The sequence below is a fragment of the Podarcis muralis genome, chromosome 3 (assembly GCF_964188315.1).
Source record: "Podarcis muralis chromosome 3, rPodMur119.hap1.1, whole genome shotgun sequence".
In the NCBI taxonomy this organism is placed as follows: Eukaryota; Metazoa; Chordata; class Lepidosauria; order Squamata; family Lacertidae; genus Podarcis; species Podarcis muralis.
The window spans coordinates 98,116,676-98,143,627 of record NC_135657.1 but is presented as its reverse complement, the minus strand read 5'-3'; the positions used below and the strand labels follow the sequence as shown (position 1 = coordinate 98,143,627).

General features: G+C 40.5%; 1 protein-coding gene across 3 annotated transcripts in view; it reads left to right on the top strand.

The window, feature by feature from the left end:
- The window catches only part of CSMD1 (CUB and Sushi multiple domains 1), a 939,172-nt gene that overhangs the window by 874,348 nt on the left and 37,872 nt on the right, over positions 1–26,952 (top strand). For all 3 annotated transcript variants that reach the window (XM_077926388.1, XM_028722385.2, XM_077926389.1), the window contains 10 exons: positions 2,292–2,486; positions 5,058–5,231; positions 8,920–9,093; positions 13,141–13,314; positions 17,141–17,329; positions 18,013–18,186; positions 20,929–21,111; positions 23,599–23,775; positions 24,932–25,111; positions 25,311–25,484. In XM_077926388.1, coding sequence (XP_077782514.1) covers positions 2,292–2,486; positions 5,058–5,231; positions 8,920–9,093; positions 13,141–13,314; positions 17,141–17,329; positions 18,013–18,186; positions 20,929–21,111; positions 23,599–23,775; positions 24,932–25,111; positions 25,311–25,484 — 1,794 coding nt within the window. The remainder of the gene's footprint in view (positions 1–2,291; positions 2,487–5,057; positions 5,232–8,919; positions 9,094–13,140; positions 13,315–17,140; positions 17,330–18,012; positions 18,187–20,928; positions 21,112–23,598; positions 23,776–24,931; positions 25,112–25,310; positions 25,485–26,952) is intronic.

Here is a 26,952-nt window from a genome sequence, read left to right as displayed (position 1 = left end):
AAGCAGGCAGCAGTTAATACATATATCAACAGAAACAAATCAGCATAGAAAAGAGGACAACATTTTCCCTCTACATCTAGACAAATCTGACATCATCTCTGATTCAGATGCCATGTATAAAAATAGCAAGTGTCACTGGTGTCTGAGGTATAAGAGAGAGACTGATGGGTGTCTCAGTAATTTGTTCTAAATACAGCAGCTGTTAAGTAGGCCGTATTTTAATTCAAGAATAAAGCAGTTCTGATAAATCAGAGGAATTTGCTGCAAAATTAAACGGCACTGTGGCACAAACAGTTTTCTGTCACTTATATATTTAACGGCTTTGCATATTCTTTTTTTTAAAAAAAAAATATGCTATGCCATTACCATATTCTCTGCAGATTTTATTTTTCCAGTGTGCAGAGATATGTATATAGAAAGAGAAACAGATAGACAAAGAGACACAAGGTCACATTGGTGATCTTGAGCCACTTGTTATTTCTCAGTTCAGCACACTTGTTTTGAGGGTAATAAAGGGAGAAGAACCTTGCACAGCGTACTGAGCTCCTAAAAGGAAAGGCTTGGTGAGATGGATAGGTAGATCTAAAAAGTCACAGACTTCCAGCTGCCAGAAAATTCCTTCAACACCAACTGGAGAATGGAGAAGGTCTCAGAAGAGAGGAATTGGTCTGCCTTGCTCCCTGACACCCTATCAGCCCACCCAAATGTTTGCTTATCTATCTCACCTATTCACCCTAAAGCCTCTGAAAATACAGAGCCTTGAATGAATTATCCAGATCCCATAAAAAGCTGAAATGTCAGGAACTGAACTGAACCATAACATCCATTAGCTTCCAGAATGACATTGGGATGGGGAAGATATTATGTAAACACCACTACATTAATGTGGAGTTGGGCTGGTCTGAACTCGCATTTTACTGTCCTAGTCCTTTTTCCTGTTTAAATTGGAAATGGAGGATTTACTTGTCATTGGTTACACTTTGTTGAGTAGGCAGAATAATTCAGTGGAACAAGGACCATTTGATATTCCTAGGTAAATAAGTCATTGACTGTTGTCTTTGGCTATACCAAACTAGGGTTGGAATTTTCCACTGGGACGCGCATTATAGATGTAAAATATCTTTCCAACACTATTTTTTTTAAAAAAAAACTTTCTGTAATCTCTGAGGCATACTCGCCTATCACAAGAGTATTAGTGTTTGCCCCATGCTTAGCAAACAGTGAATCCCATCAGTTTTCTACTTGCCCCATGCTTTCTATGTACATGTCAGAGCAGTTTTGCCTTTCCCCCACTGCTTTCCCCTGGAAAACCTGCTATTTGGTGATAAATACGAGCAAACGGGAATCCACAGAAAACCCGATCACCTTTTGCTCCAATTCAGCGTTAAATTGGTAGGACTAACGGAAGTATGGAAGAGCCCTTACTCCCACTATTCTCTCTAATGCGCCTGTTTCCTCTCGTATATCTCTGTTCTACTCTTCTAAATTTTATGTGGAATTTAGTTTTAGTATTCTGCTTCTCTTCCCACCCCCATTAACTTTCCTCTCTATCCCCCATACTCTTTGACAGGTCTGTGAGACTTTGCTTTTTCCCCTGCATCTGTTTGATGATGGTGTTACCTGCCCTAAACCAATTGGACAGGGTGGGCTATGGTGTTAGAATGTGTTTTCAGATAAGATTGCTAAGTATTTTGTAACCCCGCCCCCGCTGTCTTATGGTAATAGGTGTACATACGCAAAGCATCTGAATGGAACACACAAAGCCTATTTTAAAAGAAATATCACACAGATTAAAGCTTGGTTAGATAAATGAAGCTTTTGGAAATGGCATCTGTGTTTCCCATTAGGTAGCAGTTTACTATTCCCTATTCAGTCTCCACTGAGCATAATACACTTTTGGCCACGATGCTAAACACATTCTGTGCCAACAAAACAATACAGGTTTTAGATTGCCAGTGGGCTTTAGCTCTTACAGCTTGTTATTAATACATTCTTCTTTCTATGCAAACTGCACAACTTTGCCTCTTAATCAGACTTTGAAGAAAGTACCCATCCTATAAAATTGGAACAGTACATTTCTCCCTCTCCCCTCATTTCTTAATTGAAACAGCCTCCCAGTGTTGGTGTTGAAACAAGTGTGAGATGCTATGCACCGGAATGTGCATTTGAGAAATGTTTATAGCACGCTCAATTTCACCAGGAAAAGTCTGCTGTCAATAGGATGGTGATTCATCTTCTGTGAAGTAATATTGGAAGGGAAGTGCTAATACTAAAGTGTCCTTGCTTCACAGCTGTGACTTGCCCCAGCATTGAGAGCCTGCTCTCAGAACATGTTGTCTGGAGACTGATTTCTGGGTCGGTGAATGAGTTTGGCGCACAAGTCATGCTGAGTTGCAGCCCTGGCTATTATTTAGAGGGTCAGAGACTCATGCTGTGTAAAACTAATGGAACATGGAGTGATGCTGATGAGAGACCAGTGTGCAAGGGTAAGAAACATTTATTTACACAGTGCTCAGTTCTGTCCAATGATACAGCTTCTATTTTTCTACCAACACAACTTAAGTAAAGGAACTAATATCTGTTAATAGCTTTTCTGAAATATTTGAGGGCAATCCATCAAGAAGGTATGCAAACCTCGTTCAAATAAATAGGCCCTGCACCAAAACACGGCAAATGTAATATTACAGGGTTATATATAATGTTGTCCTGCTGCTGACAGGCAGTTCTTTCATCCAGCAGAGGTTTCTGTGGACAGAAAATGGAGGAGGCCATTTTTGCTTCATATCCCCCCTTGTGTGTCTCCTCCATCTGATCTAGTGGGTTGGGAGATAATTGAAAACAGTGTGGGAGGAAGTGTGGAGGTTCTGCAGGAAAAATGAGGAATTTGTGCAAATTGCTTTCCTCTACAATCTGCTCATGGAAGCTGTTGCTGTATTGTGAATGGAAGGATTACACTGGAGATGGCCTGTTACACACACACAAAAAAGTTATGTTAATTTATTTTCGAGTGTAGTTATAGCAAATATTTATAAATATCTATGTCAGTTTGCTAGATGCAGTGTTCTAGAGCCCTGTACATGCACCAATGCATACAAGATACAATTGGGTTCATACACTTTGAGTAGAGGGGGCAATTTGACATGCATTAAGAAATATACATGCCTAACTGGGTGTTTTTATTGAAATGAACAAGGAAACTCTTGAGGATGTGAGAAAGGGCTTCATATGCAGATCAGATTTACGCATCTGTAAGAGTAGTTTGTATTGTACTTATGACATGCATCATTTAATTAAATGAATTATTTGTCCATTCTCAAGAGCCTTTATTCAAATAAATTCATGTATTCATTGTTCCTATTACAGATTAAATTAATTGTGAATGGTGCCCATCAATTACATTCAACTGTAATTAGACAAACAAGCTAATTAACCATGGATTATCTGAATACCGAAGTAATCCAGATCAGTCAAACATGAGCTGAGCAATCTATTTGATCTTCAGAAATTAAAATTCATTAAATATTTGAGGCTGTTAAACTATTTATTACTATGCTTCTGAAAGATAATATAATAAAACCACTACAGATTACATTATTCGTTATGTAAGCACAGAGTGCTATCATCATATGTAGTCTGGGATCCAGAGAGTCACACAGCTGGTACTGTGCACACAGGGGATTTTGGACTTGGGAGGCTGCTGCTCAAGAACCACATGTCACACAGCCAGTTGTCTTTGAACCCGGAGGAAATTTCAAAAACTGAGTGTGACATGTGGTGAAACGATCTACCACTCAAAATAAAAATTAAAAACCCAGTCAATGCTTCAAAGTTTTCAGTCATGTGTTAAATAATCCTTTTGCACCTTGTAAAGCGTTGGCAAATAAAGCATGGAAAGTGGTTTTGATCTGCCGTACCAGAAAAGCTGGCATATCAGCATGGAGGTGAGAATGCACATTCTACCGCTTCCGTGCTGCTTAAATTGCCTCCAAGTCACAGTTACGCACAGAATCGTACTCCATCTATTGTTTCCATTACTTCATTGTTTATTGACTATGTGTCCTTTAGCGTGTTACTCAGCCCAGGTGTTTTCTTCAAATAGCTTTGTACATAATTGCTTGGGTCTTACTGTAAAGCAGGGGTGAAGAAGCTCAGGCCTGGGGGCCAAATAGTCTTCCAAGCCTCTTTGCAAGACTGTCCATGCCCTCAGGCATTGCTTGTTTATTGGCCCTGCTTGGCATTCTCTTTGAGTGTTTTTGTCTGGCCGGAAGGTGTGTTTGAACTCTGATAATGCTTCTGGATTGCCTGGATGGAACATATAGAAGGGGGTATGAGGGTGTGGGGACGCGGGTGGCGCTGTGGGTTAAACCACAGAGCCTAGGACTTGCCGATCAGAAGGTCGGTGGTTCGAATCCCCATGACAGGGTGAGCTCCCGTTGCTCGGTCCCAGCTCCTGCCAACCTAGCAGTTCGAAAGCACCTCAAAGTGCAAGTAGATAAATAGGTACCACTCCGGCGGGAAGATAAACGACATTTCTGTGCGCTGCTCTGGTTCACCAGAAGCGGCTTAGTCATGCTGGCCACATGACCCGGAAGCTGTACGCCGGCTCCCTTTGCCAATAAAGTGAGATGAGCGCCACAACCCCAGAGTCAGTCACGACTGGACCTAATGGTCAGGGGTCCCTTTACCTTTACTATGAGGGTGTGAGTAAAAGCTAGCCCACTCACTCTATCAATGAATTAAGTAGGAAAAAGCAAGCAAACTATTTGAGACATTTGGATATTGCCTTAGAGAACTTACATTCAGTAGGCATGAACCACTTGCTTTTCTTACTCCCGTGCAAAGTATTGGAGCTCCGTGGGTCTTGAGGAATGGAAGTGGCCTCTAAGCTAAAGAGAAATGAGTGGTTGTGTGAGTGGGTTTGTTTCTCTGGGGCAAGCCAGTCAGATGGATGGGGTACAAATAATAAATTATTATTAAAGTAGTAGTAGTATTCTCTGGGCCTCTCTAAGAGCCTCTTGCTGCTGCTGTACTGTAAGTACTTTATTTTCCCTTTTCAGTTATTTCCTGTGGCAGTCTTCCATCTCCACCAAATGGTAATAAGATTGGAACTCTGACCGTGTATGGAGCCACAGCAATATTCACCTGCAACACTGGCTATACCCTAGTTGGTTCTCATGTACGTGAATGCCTAGTGAATGGACTTTGGAGTGGCACTGAAACTCAGTGTCTCGGTAAGTACAAATTGCAGCAGAAATCTAAAACCCCAAAAGGCAAATGCCATGTGAAGGATATGAGTTTAGTTTTGTAAATTTAGTTCACACAATTTCAGTAAATGGTATTGTTCATATTGGTAACTTTGTGTTACAGCTTGAGGCACTGATTTCTTGAGCACATGTGGAAGGAAATATACTTATAGGTTGGTATTTAAAGTGGATGGATTCTTTCTTTATTACTCAAACATCTGAGAATTCCATTCTTAGCAGAATCCTTGGAAAGGATCTCAATTTATAGTATAGCACCCACTGTAAACTTTTCTTTTCCTGCTTGCTGCTAGAAGGCAAAAACTCTTTCCATATTGGCCTCAAACATTCTTTATTGAGACTGTTTTAAAGCCAGGTAGAATATAGGGACAAAGCAATCACAGGATCTCCAACACTGCACATGATATTTTCACAGAGTAACAGGAAACCTCAGATAAAACATAATCCCAAGGAACTGATGTTGTTTCTGGTTTCAAAATACTGTCAACAAAGAATACAGAGCAAAAGGTGGTGTGTTTTTTTGGTATGAATTATTTCTATCACTAAAGTTGGCATCTTCTAAAATCCATATTAATAAAACTGCAGCCATTCGTATTCAAAGATGAATTTCTTTATATTGAAAACTGAAATTATACACACACACACACACACACACACACACACAGTTCAAATGCTTGTTTCCAATTTTAACTTCACAAATCAGGAACTTGTCATTATCATAAGCATGTTACAGCTCAGGAGTTAGATTTTTGAGTCAGACCTCTTGCTCCTACTGCTTTGATATTAATATTTTCTGCCTCAAAATTAATTGCAGTTGTCACTCATTTCAGTTTGAATGTATAGCTCACAAAGTGGTTGTTTAGATTTCAGTGGTGAGTAATTTAATGAGAGAGAAATCTGAGCACATTCAAGCATTACTCAATATATACCCAGCCAATACACTTAAGAGTTATTTTATGAAATAGTGCTAATATGTGTGTGTTCAGGTACATATTTGCAACCATTTTAATACAAAACATTTTGTGCAGTCCTATGCACTATTGCCCTGTAATCAATGGGGTCTGTGCATGCTGTTCTGACTTTGCATTAATCTATAGTCTGTTACTGTCAATTGGAATTTTGTCAAGTGATTTTTATAACATTTTGTATCCTAATAGAAGTTCTGGAATATTTTTTTATTACCTCATGCATGCATAAAGGAACAGAAGTCCTAATATTTAAAGCAATTATGCACTATAAACTCTATAAGGGTATGCACTGTAGATCCTGCTTTAAGTTCCATCTGGTATGCAGGCTGAGACCCTACCTGCCCATGGACTGTCTCGCCAGAGTGGTGCATGCTCTAGTTATCTCCTGCTTGGACTAATGCAATGCACTCTATGTGTGGGCTACCTTTGAAGGTGACCCGGAAACTACAACTAATCCAGAATGTGGCTGCTAGACTGGTGACTGGGAGCAGCCGCCGAGGCCACATAACACCGGTCTTGAAAGACCTACATTTATTATTATTATTATTATTATTATTATTATTATTATTATTATTATTACTATTATGGTGCAGCCTTGCATAAACACAGGTATTTTCACACACAAAGCTTTTGACCCTCCAGATGTTTCTGATCTACAGCTGACATCATTGATACTTGCCCTGTACCTACCCTACTTAACTAATGACTGGCTGTCTCCCATTACATTCCTTAATTGTGTTGTGAGTTCTCGCTGCCTTGCATACACAGAAAGAAATCACAGAACCAAAAACTTCTTCTGGAGTCTGGTCTACTAGGGTAATTTCTAAGGAATTAAGTAGTCTACCAGGAAAATTTTAATTTCTGAAATAATGTACTGTGCCATGTTTCCAGTCTATTTCACCTTATCTAGCTTATCCCCCTAATCTATTATGCATACTCATGTAATAAGATACAAAAATGAATGATTAGATTGACATACAGTGTTTTAATACTGAACACATGCAACTTCCCCCTTTGGTAGAACACAATGTAAAATTAACTCTGCACACCAGTTGCTTTTCTGTAGTGTTTTACCAATGTGGATAAATGCATTAATAATGGGTGGAAGAGACATGAATGAATTGAAGACTATGAGAAACTGCACATGCAAAGCAGTCTTTGCAACATTTAGAAATAAAAAGTGGAACAATGAGGGTTACTTGTTGCAACTGTTCCAAGACCATGTAACATGGAACACCAAAAGCCAGTGAGAAACTCAGATAAGGAGAAGTTTGGAAGTATCCTTACTTCAGCTCTCCGCCCTATTCCCTATTGCAAAGTTTCCAAAATATGTTTATTATTCACCAGCTCATTCTACTGTCTTTTCATGCTTTCCTTTCAAACACCTATAGGATGCCCAACACTGCCATTGTGCTTGTGGCTTTTGATCTAACAGAAGTATCTACTAATATAAGAAAATGGTTTCCTCCAATTTCACCTTCTCACTGCAGTCCCCTCCACATATACCCCCCTCTCCACAAATGTGTGTGTGTGTGTGTGTGTGTGTGTGTGTGTGTGTGTGTGTGTGTGTATTCCAGAGTGTTGGTGTCCCCTCCAGAATAGTGTGGCCTAAACACTCAGTGTATGTTTACGGAACTTTTTAAAAGGGAGGTTAGTCCATGTATGTCGCTTTGGTGTAAATGTTTAATTATTGCAGTGAACTAATATCGAACCAGTCCATCATTTTATCTCCCTAAAAAATCCTGAAAGCACGGTTTATAAAAATAGATTTCCAACAGCCTCTTTAATATACTTAGGGCTAATTTGGCTTGATTGGAAGATTACATATATTTGGTGTTTTATTGCCTTGCTTCTTAAGTTTGTCAGCTGTAAGGGTGTTTAATTTAACTAGGTTCAAAATGACAGGAAATCATTACATCCACCAAGTGACATGCTCTGTAAATGAAATGAATCACATGGAACATGCACATGGCTGTTAAGGTTCCTTCAGAAACAAATAATAATGGCAAGTTCCAAGTTAGTACCTTTCCGCCAGCCTGAGATCTCCTATGTTTTAATAAATCTGACTTCAATTAATAGCTGTTGCGTTTCAGCTTCTCATTTTCACGTCTGCAGGAACAACAACAACAACAAAAATCAATATAGGATTATCTGGGCTTAGCATCAACAAATGTACCTTTGTTTCCATAGAGCTGAATATCAGGATACATATGACAGTGCACACAGTTCACTGTGTGTGTTTACCAGTCTACGCTCCCCGCTTCCCAAATTTCTACTTTGCCCAAGCAGCACAGATGTGGGAATAGGGCAGTTTCACAGCCGCCTCAACATGAGGAATCTCTCATGCAGAAGCCTGCATTATTTCTTTCAATTAATTTGCAAGCTGGAAGAAAGTGCATCTACCGTTGTCACGGCCAGTTGCAGAACAGCCTTGCAATCTACACCAAGGGGCCAAGCTTCAGCTTTTTAATAAATTCATAAGAGCATGTTTGTTGAAGAGTGGACTGTAAATAAAGGACAATTGAATCAATAGCAATGTTTTTCAGTTTTGCAGATATACCTCGCGGGGTGCTGAGGGCTTAAGGCAATGTTTTTGTTTAACATTATTCTTGTTGACGATTGACTGCTATGTGAGCTGAAAGTGAAGTTTGTGTTCTTTTCTTCTGTTCCCTCCCACCCTCTTATTCTAGCTGGACACTGTGGTTCTCCAGATCCTATTGTAAATGGCCACATTAGTGGAGACGGCTTCAGTTATCGTGACACTGTGGTTTACCAATGTAACCCTGGTTTTCGACTTGTTGGCACGTCTGTTCGGATATGCTTGCAAGACCACAAATGGTCTGGGCAAACACCAGTTTGTGTCTGTAAGTACCACCTTTCCCAGGGATCTATTCTTCTCTAAGTAATAGCAAGCTGATCAGCTCTTAGATGGGTAAGAATGATTAATAATAGCTGGTAGAAAAGGATGTGTACACATAACTGCCTTAAAATGCAGCTGGGTGTGTCCCCCTTCCCCGAATTCAGATTGCAGTTGGTTGGGGGACACACACATCAAAATGAAGTATTTAATAGAAGCAACAGGACAGGTGTGGTTTGTGATTAACAGGTACACTGCTTCCCAACCCAGTGGTGGGAGGGTTGGGATTCACAGAATGCTGTGTGAGATAGTAAGTCTGCAGGCTTGAGTTTGCTAGCTGATGCAACTGGCTGATGCAATCAGCCTGCAATAATTTCTATTGAAGTGCTGGGTCAGAAAGACTCAGCAGTAATGTGCTGCCAGTTGATTGGCTGTCATCGGTTTAAAGGGGAAACCTCTCCAGCAGTAAGTGGGTGGTGTAGAAGAGTGTGGTCAGAGAAAGAGAGAGAGAGAGAGAGGTCTTCCTATTTGCCTTAAGGTGCAGCCAGTTACTCTGTTTGACTGTATGAACTGCTTGTGTGTTATAGTCTGCAGATTGTTGTATATATTTGTAAATATATAGCTCACAATAAATATACTGCACTGCACTGAAGTACCTGGAACTCTGAGCATTTCTGCTAAAGCGCCACGGAGAATTCGTGACAGGGAGTGCACTGGGATTCAGAGTACAGTAAATGGGAGTGGGTGTACACAGCACAAATCCAAGCTCAGCTTTGCATGATAGTATTGGTTGATGCTGCTGCTTCAGCACCGGACTTCGAAGCAGTATCATCAGCCTCTTGCCCAAGCATGTGGCCTGAAGTCTCAACCCTGATGTCGGTTCCTGTGCTCTCCTGCAATGCAGAGTCAGCAGCATGTGATTGGGCTGCTAAATGTACCTATTACCATAATTCCAAAATGTCTTACGAGAATTGGACAGGGTTGTTGTTTTTTTGGAAAACCTAGAGCGGGAACTATGAGCTAGAAGATGGCTTGCACATACACTTAATGGGCGACGCACACCATGCCCGTCATAGTGTAGGGTTCATAGCACTAACCTGCCTTATGTGTTCGTTGTATGGCTTGCTGGAATAATGTATGCTAAGTACTCAGAGCTCTATACTTTTTAATGTCTTGTAAAGACATGCAATGTTCATCATTGGTTTAGAGACTACCATAGCAGGATTATATCATAGAACTATAATAGGTTTGAATGATAGACATTTTAATAATAATTAAAAAAATATATTTCTACCGCGCCCTCCCCGGCCAGAGCCGGGCTCAGAACGGTTAACATCATATAAATAATACAATATATTATTTATATGCTGTTATATTTTAAGACTAGAGTGTGATTTAAACTTGCTATCTTGCTCTTTTAAAAACTGTTGAACTATTTTCATGATTTTGTGTCATTTTTATGTATGTCAGTGCATTCTTTTTTTAAAAAAGTAGTTAATTCAGTAAAATATGTTTTAGTTTACCAGTGCATATGTTCCTCATTTTGTGTATAAGCCAGGAAGGCTAAATATTAAGCTTCTTGATGATATTTGAGAAACTAAACCAATAACCATATAAGTGTTGGTTTTAGAATCTTGGAGACAAACATGTAAAACTGTTGGAACAGGTGTGTTCTTACCTGGAGCCAGTTTGGTGTAGTGGTTAAGAGCTGTAGTCACGTAATCTGGGTAACCGGGTTCGCGTCTCCGCTCCTCCACATGCAGCTGCTGGGTGACCTTGGGCCAGTCATACTTCTTTGAAGTCTCTCAGCCCCACTCACCTCACAGAGTGTTTGTTGTGGGGGAGGAAGGGAAAGGAGAATGTTAGCCGCTTTGAGACTCCTTAAAGGGAGTGAAAGGCGGGATATCAAATCCAAACTCTTCTTCTTCTTCTTCTAGTAATGTAAATGATACAATTATCCTGAGCTTGAAAAGCTTAGGTAAACCAGGTCCAAATCCAGCTACGTTTCAGTGTATTTGTGCCATGGCTCCTTTCCTACAGTTCCACTGTAGAAAAAGGGCATTCCATGTTAGGAACAGGATTATAAATAAAACTACTGATGTCAACATGTCATTGTATGATTTCTATGGTGCAACTGCATTTCAAATACATCACACTGATAACCACATTTTACTGGTGCCATAACCTGGCTATAGCCAGGCCTTGTTGAATAATTTTATCACATTGAACTCAGTTACGGCAGTCTTGTAAACACCTTAATATTGCAAATAATATGCAGCTGTTGCATAAAGGGAACAGAAGAATATTGCAGTTGCCATATTTTTCTGATATGCCTTTACTTGCAAACACAACAATTGCAGAGTGTTGATCTGTCAAGAGGTTGGCAATGTGTGACAACAATAATGATGATGTGGTAAGACGAGACACAAGGGCTGAGACCTTTTGTTTCTGGAAGGCATCACAAAAAACAGCATCTGTCAAGAGTAATGAGGGGTGTAAACCGGAACTGACTGAGTGGAATATGCATTTGCCGAAAAGGACAATAATCTAAATACAAGCGTCCTTCACTACCGCAATTTTTACAGACAACCTCAATTTTGCATTGCAACAGCATACCACATATAATCTCTTCTGGCATCTCATTGAATTGTAGGATTCATGGTGAAGAAAATGTCAGGTAACAAAACCCTTAATATGGTATTAGGCAAATTCAGATCACTCAGGAGTGCAGATCACTCAGCAGCTATCAGTTATGAAAGCTAAAGATGGAACCTCCATATTGCAAGGCAATATACCTCTGTTTTCTAGTTTACCACTACAAAAAACTGGATATAAATATCATTATCATATCTGCTTGTTGTCCTGGACAGCTGGACAGAGTTGTTTTGTTACATATTTAAAGCATTCCTAATTTCTAGTAGTTTTAAGAAACAGTCTACTTTTAGAATTCATTTCCTTTAAAAAATAGCTCTTACTATGCTGGGGAGTGTACTGGGGATAAGCCCTTTGAGATGCACAACCACACGCACAAGGAGGAAAAGTTGTTAGATTTCCAAATCTACACAACTTGTAAACCACCAAACCCAACACAACCCACCAGCAATGGAAGGCAACCAGAAGCTCTTGTTTTTGTTGCCTGTTTGGAACTGTAGAAATGGCAGGGGGTGTCAAACATCCGGGACAGATAATAATATGCCCTCAAGGTAGGAACTATGCTGCTTATATGCTCTGTATAGCACCTAGTATGGTGTTGGCACCATATTTATATCACATAGATAGTGGTGATTGTGGTGAAGTGAAAGACAATGTTGAACTTTAGTCTTGTGGCTGTGTTTATCTCTTGTGAACTGTATTTGCTAGATGATGACTTAATAGCTGTCTCCTTGTGACCCCTCACAGATAGGGAGAACCACCACTATAGTTTATCATTTTTTGTTTTCCCATTATAAAAATTAAGGTTGTTATATGTCCAGCGCCCACATAGAGTCTCATCAGTTTCACCCAAACGAGTCCTACAAGTTGGCTTTCTGCCTGGGGGCGGGGCAGGGAACCATCACACATCAGCTATCAATACATTGGATTTCTGATCACTTTTGTTCAACCACCATTTATGGCAGTAAAAACAAAAACAAAAAAAAATGGCATGATCTGCTAACTTCCATTTTTCACATTTCAGCCTTGGCAATACAGTCTGATCCAAAAGGAGCTCATTACTACCAGTTGTTCATTTGTTTGTTTTTAAAAATGCTATGTCTTCTTAAATATTTTGCCCATCAGTGCAGGCTATATTGTAATCTAGATCCCTTTGTGCACGCATATGGAGTCCCTGTGTGTATCAGCTTCCGCTTTAGTTGGATGCAGCCATTCTATTAATATTTTCCTGATTCCTCCTTGATGGGGAAGCCATTGCAAATGGGGTTGTTCTGTGTGTGCATTTAGCCCCTCCGCACGCAACATATTTTCTGGATCGAGGCACCAGAGTGCGTAACTCGTTGATGTTCTCGACGTGCCCTCCCCAAAAGCTTGCAATCTGTTCTGTGTTTCCTTTCAAAAGCAATCACGTGTGGCCACCCTGGAAACCCCGCTCACGGAATGACCAATGGCAGTGAGTTCAATCTGAATGATGTTGTGAACTTCACCTGCAATACTGGATATTTGCTCCAGGGCGCCTCCCAAGCGCAGTGCCGGAGCAATGGGCAGTGGAGCAGCTCCTTACCTACATGCCGAGGTAAGATTTTTTATTTTTAAAAATGTACAACTGCTCTTCCTTGATAGTCTGATGCAGTTGGAACCCTTCCTACCACCCTTTCCATTCATTTTGGAAATTTGTAAGAATTATTTCTTTTGGAGAAGTCTAACCTATTTGAAAATAAGCTGTTACTGCTTCTACTTCTATCCAGCCCCACCCCGCCCCCCATCAACCTATCGCCATCTTATAGATTGTGGGCAGACATCACCATTTAATTAATAATATAATAATTGCACATGTGCTAATTTGGTACAGTGGTACCTCGGGTTACAAACAGCCTAGTTAATGAACTGTTTGGATTACGAACCAAGGTACCACTGTATATAAACAGTATTGTCATTGGGAAATGCTAAGCAAGGTCAAACTTCCTCCATTGAGTAAGCAACTACAAGCTGCTAATTTTGACAAATTTAGCTATTTAGTTAAGCTTTAATGCTGCTGGGTGAATTCAAGACAGGATGGCACATTTCAGAGAGCAGAGTTGTTATTTAAAATGTCATCCCTGAGCTGGGGCCATGCGCATACCTCCACAAAGTCTAGTAGTCTGGTGTAGTAGAGAAAATTGTTGTGTGTATTATAGGGTTTTTCCAGATGAGGGCTTAATTTGCAGAAAGCTTGCTGAGATATCACAAATAGCTTATGCACAATAATGTGCTTTCTTTTTACTCAGAAATTGTAAATCTGGATTTAATTGGGGATGCATTTTGGTGCCGATGGTGTTGTTTGGGCATTGTAAAACTTGCATTCATGGGGAGTACTAATATCACAGTAAACACACATCTGGAAGCCTCTGTAGTGTATATTTGGAGACAATACTCTTTTGTAGTAGCACCATGTTCCTTGCAACCTGTATAAAAGACAGCAAGCCTCATATAGGTATAAAATCAGGCACATACCAGTAATTGCAAGTTAGAAAATCCACCCAGCTGGTGCATGCAATCCAGAAAACATTTTCTATAATACCTAGCTCATAAGCTGTAATTTTTAATCTTTATGGGTTTTCCAGTTGTTGCAAACCATTTGGATATTTTTTTAAAAAAATGAAATTGCAGTATACAAATGTTTTAATAAAAATAAATAATACACAGATAACTAAATAGACACATCAAGTGCTAACTTTCAGTATGCATTCATAAGAGAGAATTCCCGTCTGTACAAGTATTTAAATAGGGATGGGATATAGTGGTGGATAATGATTAAATATGGGTAAATATGAAGGGTTTGTGAGGATCAACTCCTTTGCTTCCCCATTCCTTAGCATAAGGGCAACAGTGCTGAGTTTTACCAGGTACCAAGGCTCAAAAGAACAATGATATTTGACTTTGGCATCAAGGGTTTGAATCCATGCAAAATGAGGTTCGAGTGTCAACAGGGCAGATTTAAACGTCCTTCTTTCTTTATTTCTCAACAGACTAAATGCAGATTGCCTGCATTTATTTCCTATGTAACTCTTGGCACCTGTCATTGAGAGAAAGCAATCTCCTCCTCTCTTGCCTTGATTTACAACTGGGTCCCTTGGGTGAAGGGCAATCAGGGAAATCAGCTAGTACAGCTCTATATTTGAAGCAGCTTAAATTGAGGCCACAATTCATTCATTCTTTCCCCCCGGTAGCCTTAAATATATATGTATATGTAAAGAAAAGGGCTTTGTCCCTTAGAATTAAAGGTATATTTCAGACTGTTGTAGGAGTATCTTCTCTCCTGATTATGGCCCCTCACTCAATTTAGGTGTAGGACAGGGTTGGCAAGGTATGCTTGGGATGAATGTGAAAGTTCCCCAGTTCCCCAAAACTAAATATAGTGGGCTATTTCTATGTATGAGTAGGAACCACCCACAAAGCCAGAGCTGGGCTTCTTTAATTGGCAAGTCAATTGCAATCTGCAGTTATGACAATTAAAAGCTGGCGAGTGAAATTAAACGCAGAGCAAAAGACATTTACAGTGGTACCTCGGTTTACGAACTTAATCCGTTCCGGAAGTCTGTTCTCAAACCAAAACAGTTCTTAAACCGAGGCGTGCTTTCTCATTTGACAACTTAAGTTCAACAAGTCAGTTGAAAAAGTTTACATATTGCAGCCTGACAGTCGCAGTCATGTTATGAGAGTTCCCCCTGGTATAGGGATAAAATTACCAGATGAATATGAGCCAAAAACCAAGTCGTAGTCACAAAAAGGTGAAGCTGGTAGTTCACTGGGGAAGTTATGTGTGTGTGTATGCCAAGCCATAAGCAGTGTGTGACTGCTAGAGCAGTGTTGATTTGCTGACTAAAGAGGTCAAGTGTTAAAAGACTCGGACCTTCTCTAGAGAGAGGGGGGAAATGGAGACAAATATCAAGCCATAAACCACCTTTCTGCTTTGTTTGTCGGTGCCATGATCTCTATAGACAGTGTTTCCAGGATTTTAATCCTCTTTTCTAAAGACGAGTAACCGAATAAACAAAGGATTTCACCTTCCTCTTTACATGTTAGCTGACAGTTGCTGAGGATTCCACCTTTTATGTTCTGCAGAATTTCAGCTCAGTGGCAAAGTAATCAGGTCTAGGTAGCCTTATACAAGTCTCTGGTCATCAGATTTTACTGGGGGTGTTTTTGGACCAAACATCTGAATGCTTGCTCTAACTGATTACAGAGAGGACTGAAACAGATACTTTTTTAGTTGCTGCTGTAAGCTTCTAGTCCTTGAATGAACAGGTTCACAACTCCTACAGCTTGAGGTTTTCTCGATGGTTTGAGTTGGGCATTGGAAGAAAGCAAGGCTCTTGTGCCTTTAAGCATCCTTTTCTAGCATGAAAATATATCCATGGGGAGGAAATTCACCTTTTGACACTCTGTCTATTAGATATATTATTGTGTACAGTCCCTGGTTTATTTGGGGGCCTTCCTCCCCACTCACAAAATAGAGTACACTTTTGCATATCACACAAAATGTATGCACATTTTATTTCATTTTTGCCCTCCTTTCCAGGTGAGGTAGCCCACTCTACACACAGGTGTACTAAATCCGAAGCACTGCTGTGTACACTTGTATCTCACTGAAATCAGTAGGTCTTGAGTGTGCCTAATTCTTGTGTCGCTGATACTTCAATACCTTCCTGATTCTCAGTGTGCGGCTTTATTTCCTCTTCCTGCCCTGTTTGCTATGAGTTTGTCCATGTGCTCCCAACTATCCTATCTCTGCTTCTTACTGCTTCCCTCATTTCTCCCTCCACATCATTTGCAATGTCATCCAACCTCACCATTGTTTATCTAAACCAGGCATCCCCAACCTGCGGCCTTCCAGATGTTTTGGCCTACAACTTCCATGATCCCTAGCAAACAAGACTAGTGGTCAGGGATGATGGGAATTGTAGTCCAAAACATCTGGAGGGCTGAAGGTTGGGGATGCCTGATCTAAACTAATACATCATCAATGTTTTAGCCTTTCTCCTCTTTTAGTCTGTCACTCATCACTACTACTATTTATGGGTCTTAAACCTTTACTTCGACCATAGCTTTCTCTGTGCTAAAGTGTAAGGGATCATACCACTTATGTGCTGTTTTAATGCACACGACACTCTGCACCAAATAAAAACGCCGCAGTCATCAAGTTAACAGAAATTGTGTATTTCTTTGCATATTTTCAATTATGTAAAGCTTTAGTGATTGACTATGGAAACCCATCTACCAGCAAAATGTCGAATCAAATGTATTTGGCATTAATCAATGGCTGTGGTATTGAGCTTTAAGTAGCACTGAATTGTACATTGCATGCCATGAATATTTTCTATGAATTTTTCCATTCAGTAGTGAAAAACCTTGTATTTCAGTGGTGAACTGTTCAGATCCAGGCTTCGTGGAAAATGCCGTTCGCCATGGGCAGCAGAATTTCCCAGAGTCTTTCAAGTATGGAATCATTGTGGTGTACCACTGCAAGAAAGGATTTTATCTTCTTGGATCGTCTGCTCTGACTTGTAAAGCTAATGGTTTTTGGGACAGATCATTGCCCAAATGTTTGCGTAAGTATGCAACAAACTGAATTTTTATTTTATTTTTTTCATCAGAAGGCCAGGAAGCATCAGTTATCACCGAAGTGCATGTAAATAATTGATTTAACAATGTCGGTATGCTGAATTTTGTTCTGCACTCGGGAGAATTTCCTTAACAAGGTATCTACTGTTGTGTGCAATAGTATACCAGCCATTACCAGGAACAGAAGGTCAACACAGCTGATGTTTTTTTCCATACAATTTTCCTTCTCAAACCCAGAGCTCTGGTTGAGAACTTACCCAAGCTCAAATTTAAACTAAGTCTTTTTGTTTACTTGCTTTTGAAGACCCAGATTTCTATGGGCCTCGATTTAGTTTGCTTAGTTAAGATTTTAAAATGGTTTTGTGAACGTCATTTTGGCCCAGGTAGGAAGAATTGTAGAACTATATCATGCCTGGGCCTACTTGTAGCAGATCTGTTTCATCACAGTTCGAATCTGCTTCTCTATTAATTTGTTTCCTGCACTCCGAGGTTTGTGAAGAACAGATGAAAAGGGCACCAAGAGAAACGAACAGCAATGATTCATTCATACAACTGCATGTTTATTGTGCAGAATTGTAATGTTATATTTATAAACCTTTACAAGGCTCAATTGCTGTCTTTCAGAAGATGAACAGCTATAAATGCTAATCCTATCTTTTCCGCACTGTAGCAATTTCTTGTGGGCACCCTGGAGTCCCAACCAATGCAATTCTGTCAGGGGACAAATTTACGTATGGATCTATAGTTCGCTACTCTTGTACAGGAAGTCGAACTCTCATAGGAAACTCTACTAGAGCATGCCAAGAAAACAGCCGCTGGAGTGGAACTCTCCCTCACTGCTCAGGTACCTTTGAAAGCATTGACTTAATGTGACCTTGTAGCTGAAATTATTAAAACTATTCCCTTGCAGCAGATTTTAATGCAAGTGAAGTTTAATAAGTCAGATTTTATGCTCTCAGTTGCTCTTTGGTTAGCTGTTCACTCCCATTATAACAGTGATTTCTTTTAGCACCTTTTTGTATCTGAAAGATGATCTATTGCTGAGTCTATTGCTATGATCTATTGCTATGGTCTGTAGGGATACATGTTGTCTCCAAAGTTTCTTCCTTAACCCAGCATCCATTTAGAATGAGTTATATGGCTCAGTAGGGACGCCTAAGGCTTGCCGATCAGAAGGTCAGCACTTCGAATCTCTGCAACGGGGTGAGCTCCCGTTGTTCGGTCCCAGCTCCTGCCCACCTAGCAGTTCAAAAGCACATCAAGTGCAAGTAGATAAATAGGTACTGCTCCAGCGGGAAGGTAAACGGTGTTTCCATGTGCTGCTCTGGTTCGCCAGAAGTGGCTTAGTCATGCTGGCCACATGACCCAGAAGCTGTCTGTGGACAAATGCCGGCTCCCTCAGCCTATAGAGCGAGATGAGCGCACAACCACAGAGTCGTCTGCGACTGGACCTAACGGCCAGGGGTACCTTTACCTTTATATGGCTCAGTAGCCAATAACTAGGAGTGCCTTTAGATACTAAAGATACTCCCTGATTTTGGAAGATCAAGTGAAGTACACTTTTTGTATACAGTGGTACCTCGTGTGACGTACCATCCCCCTTACGAATGCTGCGGCTTACGTGCTCTGCCCCTTGTTACAACCTTTACCCCGGGGTGCGAGCGGAAGTCACAGTGCAGGAGGCACCGTTAGAGAAACCATGCCTCATGTTACGAGCGGTTTCCTGTTATGAGCAGACCTCCGGAACGCATTAAGTACGTAACGCGAGGTACCACTGTACAGACATACAGTATCACTAATGTTTGTATCCTTCATGCTGCTGTTGGACATGATTTTTCTTCAGTTCATTTGGGGTCTTCATGAAGCCATAAGAATGAGGAGAGAAGATGATCTCAGCAATGAGTGGATTGTATGTTTACCGGCTCTGCTAGGTTTTGTTTTTTTAAGCGATTCTCATATATGCATTATTATATTTACTGGTATATACACTCCAGGTTTCCTAATGTAATCAACACAACAGCGCATATAACTGCATACAAATATTTATAAAATGATACTGTAGAAATAGGGATGCGGGTGGCGATGTGGGTAAAAGCCTCAGCGCCTAGGGCTTGCTGATCGAAAGGTCGGCGGTTCTAATCCCCGCGGCGGGGTGCGCTCCCGTTGTTCAGTCCCAGTGCCTGCCAACCTAGCAGTTCGAAAGCACTCCCGGGTGCAAGTAGATAAATAGGGACCGCTTACTAGCGGGAAGGTAAATGGCGTTTCCGTGTGTGGCTCTGGCTTGCCAGAGCAGCGATGTCACACTGGCCACGTGACCCGGAAGTGTCTCCGGACAGCGCTGGCCCCCGGCCTCTTAGATAGATAGATAGATAGATAGATAGATAGATAGATAGATAGATAAATTTATTGTCATTGTCCGTATATACACAGTATACACAACAACGAAAATCAAACACCCACCCAAAGACCGGGTTCACATACACATTTGCACGTATCTCCAACACTCTCATCCTATTCAGACATAATCTATAAAAACATAACATAATCCAGAATATAACATAACCTATTAAAGGCCTAACATAACCTAAAACCTATCTCATTCCTTCCTACTCCCTGCTTGCTATTTCTTGCAACTGGCCCTGAGATCATTATTTAATGCAATCAGAGCTCTTGGATAGAAACTATTCAGAAGGCGTGTGGTTCGTGTTTTCATTGTCCTATATCTTCTGCCCGAAGGCAACAGTTCAAAGAAGTTGTGAGCAGGATGGGTGGGATCTCTCAGGATATTGTGTGACTTCTTCAAAGTGCGAGACGTGAAGATCTCATCCAGGGTTGGTAGTTGGAGCCCAATAACATTCTGGGCAATTTTAATTATTCTCTGTAAAGCTTTTTTATCCGTTTCAGAGCTGCTCCCATACCACGATAATATACTATAGGTTAAGACGCTCTCGATGGTACTGTGATAATAGGACAAAAGTAGGTGCTGAGATAGATTCAGTCCCTTGAGCACTCCTCTTGAGTGAGATGGGCGCACAACCCTAGAGTCTGTCAAGACTGGCCTGTACGGGCAGGGGTACCTTTACCTTTTTACTGTAGAAATATAGTACCAAATGGGACTTGACTCTTGTCTAGGTATTATAGGTTTAATATATCTATTTGTGCATATAATTAGTCTGGCTTTTAAACAAAAGCAAAAACACATTCTACATGCACTTTTCCTACATAGGAAAAAGGTTCTGGGCAGGCACACCTTCTTTCTAACCCAGCATCTTGAGCAGAAGAGTTCTGACATGGAATTTTCAGCTCTTCTCTGATTATATTCACTGTGATATAGACCTTGTTAACTTAAATTATCGTTATGTCTCTGTTGATCAAACCTGTATTTGGTAGGCAGACTCGGCCTACTGTGGCTCTTGGGCAAGAATATTTGTTTGACGCCTTGTGTTTTGTAACGTGCCTTTGGGGCACACCTCAAAGAAACACAGAATTTGAAGTGGAGCTGATGCCTGGCTGGTCGTTAGCTGATTGACACTAAACCGTGCTGACGCCTCCTGATAATGACCCTTTTGATACTTTGCATTTACAGGAAACAACCCGGGATATTGTGATGATCCTGGAGTGCCATCCCATGGGTCCAGACTTGGGGATGAGTTCAAGATAAAAAGCCTGCTACGTTTTTCCTGCGAAATGGGTTATCAGCTGAGAGGTTCCCCAGAAAGAACATGCCTCCTTAATGGATCTTGGTCTGGCTTGCAGCCAGTATGTGAAGGTCAGTATCAGATTCAACTTATGTAATTGCAACTGTATAGCTACATTTCCATAAATATGATACTTGGTGTTCTTGGAGCTATTGTTTGTGCTTGAAAGTACATTTAACTACTTGCTTTATTTCAATCTTGGTTCTTAATAGAACTGATCAGGTTTACCACTCTCTTTTATTAGTCCCACACCTGTTAATACAAGGTGCGGGTGGCGCTGTGGTCTAAACGACTGAGCCTCTTGGGCTTGCCAATCAGAAGGTCGGCGGTTCGAATCCCCATGACGGAATGAGCTCCCATTGCTCTGTCCCAGCTCCTGCCAACCTAGCAGTTTGAAAGCACGTCAAAGTGCAAGTAGATAAATAGGTACCGCTGTGGCGGGAAGGTAAACGGCATTTCCGTGCGCTCTGGTTTCGTCACAGTGTCTCATTGCACCAGAAGCAGTTTAGTCATGCTGGTCACATGGTCCAGAAAGCTGTCTGCAGACAAAAGCTGGCTCCCTCAGCCTGAAAGCGAGATGAGTGCCACACCCCATAGTCGCCTTTGACTGGACCTAACCATCCAGGGGTGCTTTACCATTTTTTTTTACCTTTAATACAATACTATATAAACAATATTGTAGCAAAATGTGCAACAGTCTTTAAAAAGTATGGAAGTAAAACAAAATAATGGAAGTATGGTGGTCTGCTAATCATCATTACTGTTGTGGATTTGAAACTGTTTATCTCTAAGTTGATCATACTTATAGCAGAACTTTGCTGTAATGTGAATCTGATGTAAACTTTCTGATGGAAAGAAGTCTACCACATTCTCTTAAGTACCATCCATTAGGGCTAGGAAAAAGAAAACACAACCAATAGTCTCACAATATCTTAAAAGACATTGTTCCAAGCTGGATGTGGCTACAGGCTGCCAATTACTCACCCGTGGTTTAATGAAAAGTTTATTGTCTTGCCTAAGCTCACAGGCAATGTGGGGAAGGCATTTGCCTCAGGAAAGTGAAACAGAATCCAAGAAGGCCTGCATGTATCATAAGTTAAGAATAAGAGCTACAGGCAAGTTTTGGTCTGGATTCACATTTTGTCCTTCATTCACCTTTCTTCTCCCTGCCAAAAAAAACCAAAAACCACCTCAGTACACACACAGGTCACATACACAAGTGATTATGAACCTCTCCTATTTTAATTTATTATAAGCACCTGTTCTCCTTTCTAGCCAGTAATCCATCTTCCCACAGCTTACAGCTTGTTTTTCACCAGCAGAACATTTCACCGTTCTTTCATATATAGAATTGATGTTGTGCATTTAAATACCAGTGTTTCTGTGGGCGTTTTTGTATGAGTTACTACAAAGTGCATTTTGAGCATCCTATGAACTAATTCGAAAGAGAACATAGAAAAGTCTCTGGTTGTACACTGTAGCTAATGTGGGTTGGGTTTTCCCCTCTTTCGTTTTACATTCATATTAGGAAGTATTTTTTTTTTATTTAAAAAATCTGATTGGAGAATGATGTGAAAAATGCCAGTATAGTTAAATACCTGAACTGGGACTAAACTGATAGTGACCTATTGGCTCAAATTGTATTTGTGACTGCATGCACATACATGTGCAATTTGCACCAAAAGAGGGGTTTCTTCCCTTACACAGATATCTTTATTGCTGTTGCTACCAATGTGGTTCCTCCAGTCTAATATCCACCTGGAGACTGAGTTAATTTAATCTTCTGAACCCTCAAGCTCTTAACAGAAAAGCTGATTTATCAAAAATCCCACTCAAGGACCTTAGCTGGGGCCCCTTTTTGGCTCAGTCTTACCTGACATGACTCAGGTTTAGCCAACTGTAATCGCAAGAAACAGAACGAATCTTCACTTTCCTTCCCTCACAGCAAAACCATTTGCAGGGAACCGTACTTGAGCCTGTTTTCAATACAATAGGCTGGAGCTGTAACCTTTATGAGCAAATTATATTAGGAGTGAGACTGTGTGAAAGGCAAGCTGCTGTCTAACTGAAACAGATAATCTCAAGGAATACTGCAAGGAAAGTGAATTCCCCCTTTAATGGAGAATTCAGTTGTGCAAAAACCTAGCATGTGAACACTAACCACTGGTTTCACCTTGTAAAATCACCCCATCCATTTCTGGGGGCAAATTGGTGCAAGTTCTCTCAATGCATATTTAAGACTACATCTTTAAAAAGAGGAGATGTCTCTGAACAAACATCCCAGTGCTTTGACTACCTCCCACCTTCAATTATTTCTCCCCCTCTCTCTTCGTGCCCCATTTTTACTAATGCATGCAAAAGGGATATATTGTTACCTTCTGCCAATAATGAAGTAGAACGGTAAGATAAGCCCAATATAGGGCATGCATATTTTGATAACTTCACCACAAACTAAACAACTGAAAAGCTTTGGTTTCCCAGGGTTTGTCCTGCGTCATTTTAAAGGAGAAATCAAATTTACTTTATTTTGCTTTCCCTGTCTTCCCCACTTTTGACAGCTGTATCTTGTGGCAATCCTGGGACACCAGCCAATGGCAAGATAGTCTTCAATGACGGAATTTCATTTTCTAGCTCAGTCATTTATGCCTGTTGGGAAGGTTACAAGACTTCAGGACTAACTACGCGACACTGTACGGCCAACGGGACATGGACTGGCTCTGCCCCAGACTGCACAGGTTGGGAACTGACGCCCTGTTAACAATATGCTTAAAGACTGAAAATAGATGTGCTATCCTTGTAGAAGGAAGAAAAGTGTTTTCTTCAAAAAAGGAGGGCACAGTAAATTATACACTTATTCATCTCCTCATATGGAGCCTGGTCCTAAGTATGTTTGTTCGAAAGAAAATCCCATTGAGATTGAAGCTTACTTCCAAGCAAGTTTGTTTAACTTCGCAACCATAGGTTACCTCACCCTTATATTTGCAGTGAGTAAACTATGCTGACATTCTGGGACATACTCCCAAGTAAACATGCATAATATGATTGTGCTGTAAGGCTTATTTTTCTGCAAGCACACCTATATGGCTGCCCTGCAGAGAAATTTCTTGGTCCTACCGGTAACGTTTTTTGCAACAACATACATGAAAGTAAATTGAGTGAATTACCGTTTTGACTCAATGCAGTATACATCTATGAATGCTTAAATCACATACCAATCAAAATTTTTCTTTGTTGGCACTGTTTAGTCTTTTATCATTAAGCAACATGGCTTCTGAGGAACAGCAGTTTTATAATCTGAGTAACAGCAGTTTTATAAAATTATCCTTTCTGTTATTTCAGTCTGTACTGGAAACAATCCAGATTTGGGATTTACAGTGTATGCCTGTGTAATGGGGGACGTGTTACCTACAGAGTAAATCAGAAAAATGCATGCAGTAGAACTCCCAAAATGTATAATAATGCAGGAAATGTGACTTAGAGTTTGTACAGGTGTGTTTGTGCAATATTTACATAGATTTGGGCAACAGGGGGCTTCTTCAGTTTGTGAGCACAACTCGTTTTTGAGGATCAGAACATCTCCTAATCCAGTAACATTTCTTCTACGCTTCTATGCACTGTTAGAAGCCCCTGATTATATTTGCGCTTCAGGATCACATGCCTCCACTTCGCCGTAGACATACACAGAAAAATGCATTTTTAAAACTTTATTGGTTTAGGAGTCACATTGGGGTTCACCAAGGGCTTCCTGAATATAAACGTAAACTTGCATACAGATCCCTAGGTGATGTCTGTTGTTATATCTGTTTCTGCATGTGCACTTATGCAAGATATAGTTTTTTTATTTTTATATTTTAAAATAAAACATGTTTCCTCTTTGTGTTCTAACCCTAGTGATCAGTTGTGGAGATCCAGGTGAATTGTCAAATGGCATCCATTTTGGAAGGGATTTCACCTTTAATAAGACGGTCACCTATCAATGCAACCCAGGGTACCTAATGGAACCTGTTGGTGCATCCACCATACGCTGTACGAAAGATGGCACCTGGAACCAGACTAAACCCATCTGCAAAGGTTTGGGCTTTAATTAGCTGACAAAAATTCAAGTTACAGATTCTCAGCTTAACCGTTCTCAGAAAAAAAGTAGAATAAAACAAGAGTTGTAGTCCAAAATATCTGGGTGGCACCATGTTGACAAAGGCTTATAAAGATATCTTGTTCAGTTTTTACATTCCACCCCCGATAAAAATCTTTTCTTTTTTGTTTTCTTTAGCTATCACATGTGGACCACCACCCCAGGTGGTATATGGAAAATTAGAAGGCTCCGATTTCCACTGGGGATCAAGTCTAAGTTACAGTTGTGCTGATGGGTATCACCTTTCCAATTCTGCTATCCTGTCATGTGAAGGGCGAGGAGAGTGGAGGGGAGAGATCCCACAGTGCCTGCGTAAGTTTACTAAGATTAAATTGTTGATAAAATAAAATAAAAATCATGGTGCAATAGTCATGTTTGGGAGAACTATGAGATGCTGTCATGTAGGACCAGAAACTGAATGTTCTGGGCTGGGGGAAAATACAGCCAGATGGACAGAGTATAATTAAAATGATGATGATGTTGTCGTCATGATCATCATATTGTTGTATGGGGGATCAAGATTAGCTGTAGGGTGGCAGCACTCATGCTGCTTTGCACAACAACCAGGCACTGGAAATTCAAGCAATACTTGTGCTTCTGAAATGCCACAATAAGTAATGTAATATTGAAAATATTGACATGCATTTTTTGCCTCTGACAGCATTGCTCATAGCTTTTCCTTTCTTTTAAATTCTGAATCTCCCAAGTGCTTACTCCTATGGAAAATTTAAACATTTCTTGATAGAGCATCCATTTGCTGTCTTATTGTTGTTTCATTGATTATGACTTAATAGCTAGCTTGGAATTGTGTTTACAGACGTATAACCCTTGACCATTGCTTTAAATGTGACTAGGCTTGGAGGTAGTCCTTGAGCAATGAATTTTTAGCACATTCTTAAAGTGCATAGAACACGAGCAAGTAACACAGATATGGTGCCTTCAAAAAACAAGAGCTTCTGAACACATATTGGTCCATGTTCTGAAAAGATACTCTGGGAAACAAGGAACCAAGAAGACTTTCCTTCTTTCCTTCTTTCTTTCTTTCTTTCTTTCTTTCTTTCTTTCTTTCTTTCTTTCTTTCGTCTCCCATTTATATTCCACTTTTCTTCTGTCATGGAACCAAGGTGGCATATTCCTGGTACGCAGATGGTCATCCATCGAAGCACTGATTGGACCCAGACCTGCTTAGCTTCCAAATAGGTGGTGACCTCATGCGCCTTCAATACAATATCAAGCCTGCATAGACTGAAAAATCAAACATTTGAAAATGATTTTTGAAAAAAGAAGTTGCATGAAACTACCCAGTGGCAAAAAAATTGATAAATTAGAGAAGGAGAACAAGTAGCCAAGGAAAGGCCTTATCATTGATTTGGGATAATTTGATACTCCTGACTTAGCCAATTCGTCTTGACTTTTCTTTATTCCGTTTCGTATTCTTATGAGGAAAAAATCTTATTGCAGAAGCATACTTAGATGAAGAAGAAGGGTAGTTTGAGTATAATTCAGCTACAAAGTTAGAAGGGGGAAAAGTACCAGCTCACTTGTAGCTTCATATTCCATAATATGCCCCATGAAATGTCCTCCCACAGGAATGGCTTCCTGTATTCCATATGCACACATTATATGCAACTGGCACCCTTCTCATTGTTCCTGTTCCCCACCAAATCTGCCCCTTCTTAGGCTCTGTGTGCTCCTTACTAGGTAAAGGACCCCTGGACAGTTAAGTCCAGTCAAATGTGACTATGGAGTCGTGGCGCTCATCTCGCTTTCAGGCCAAGGG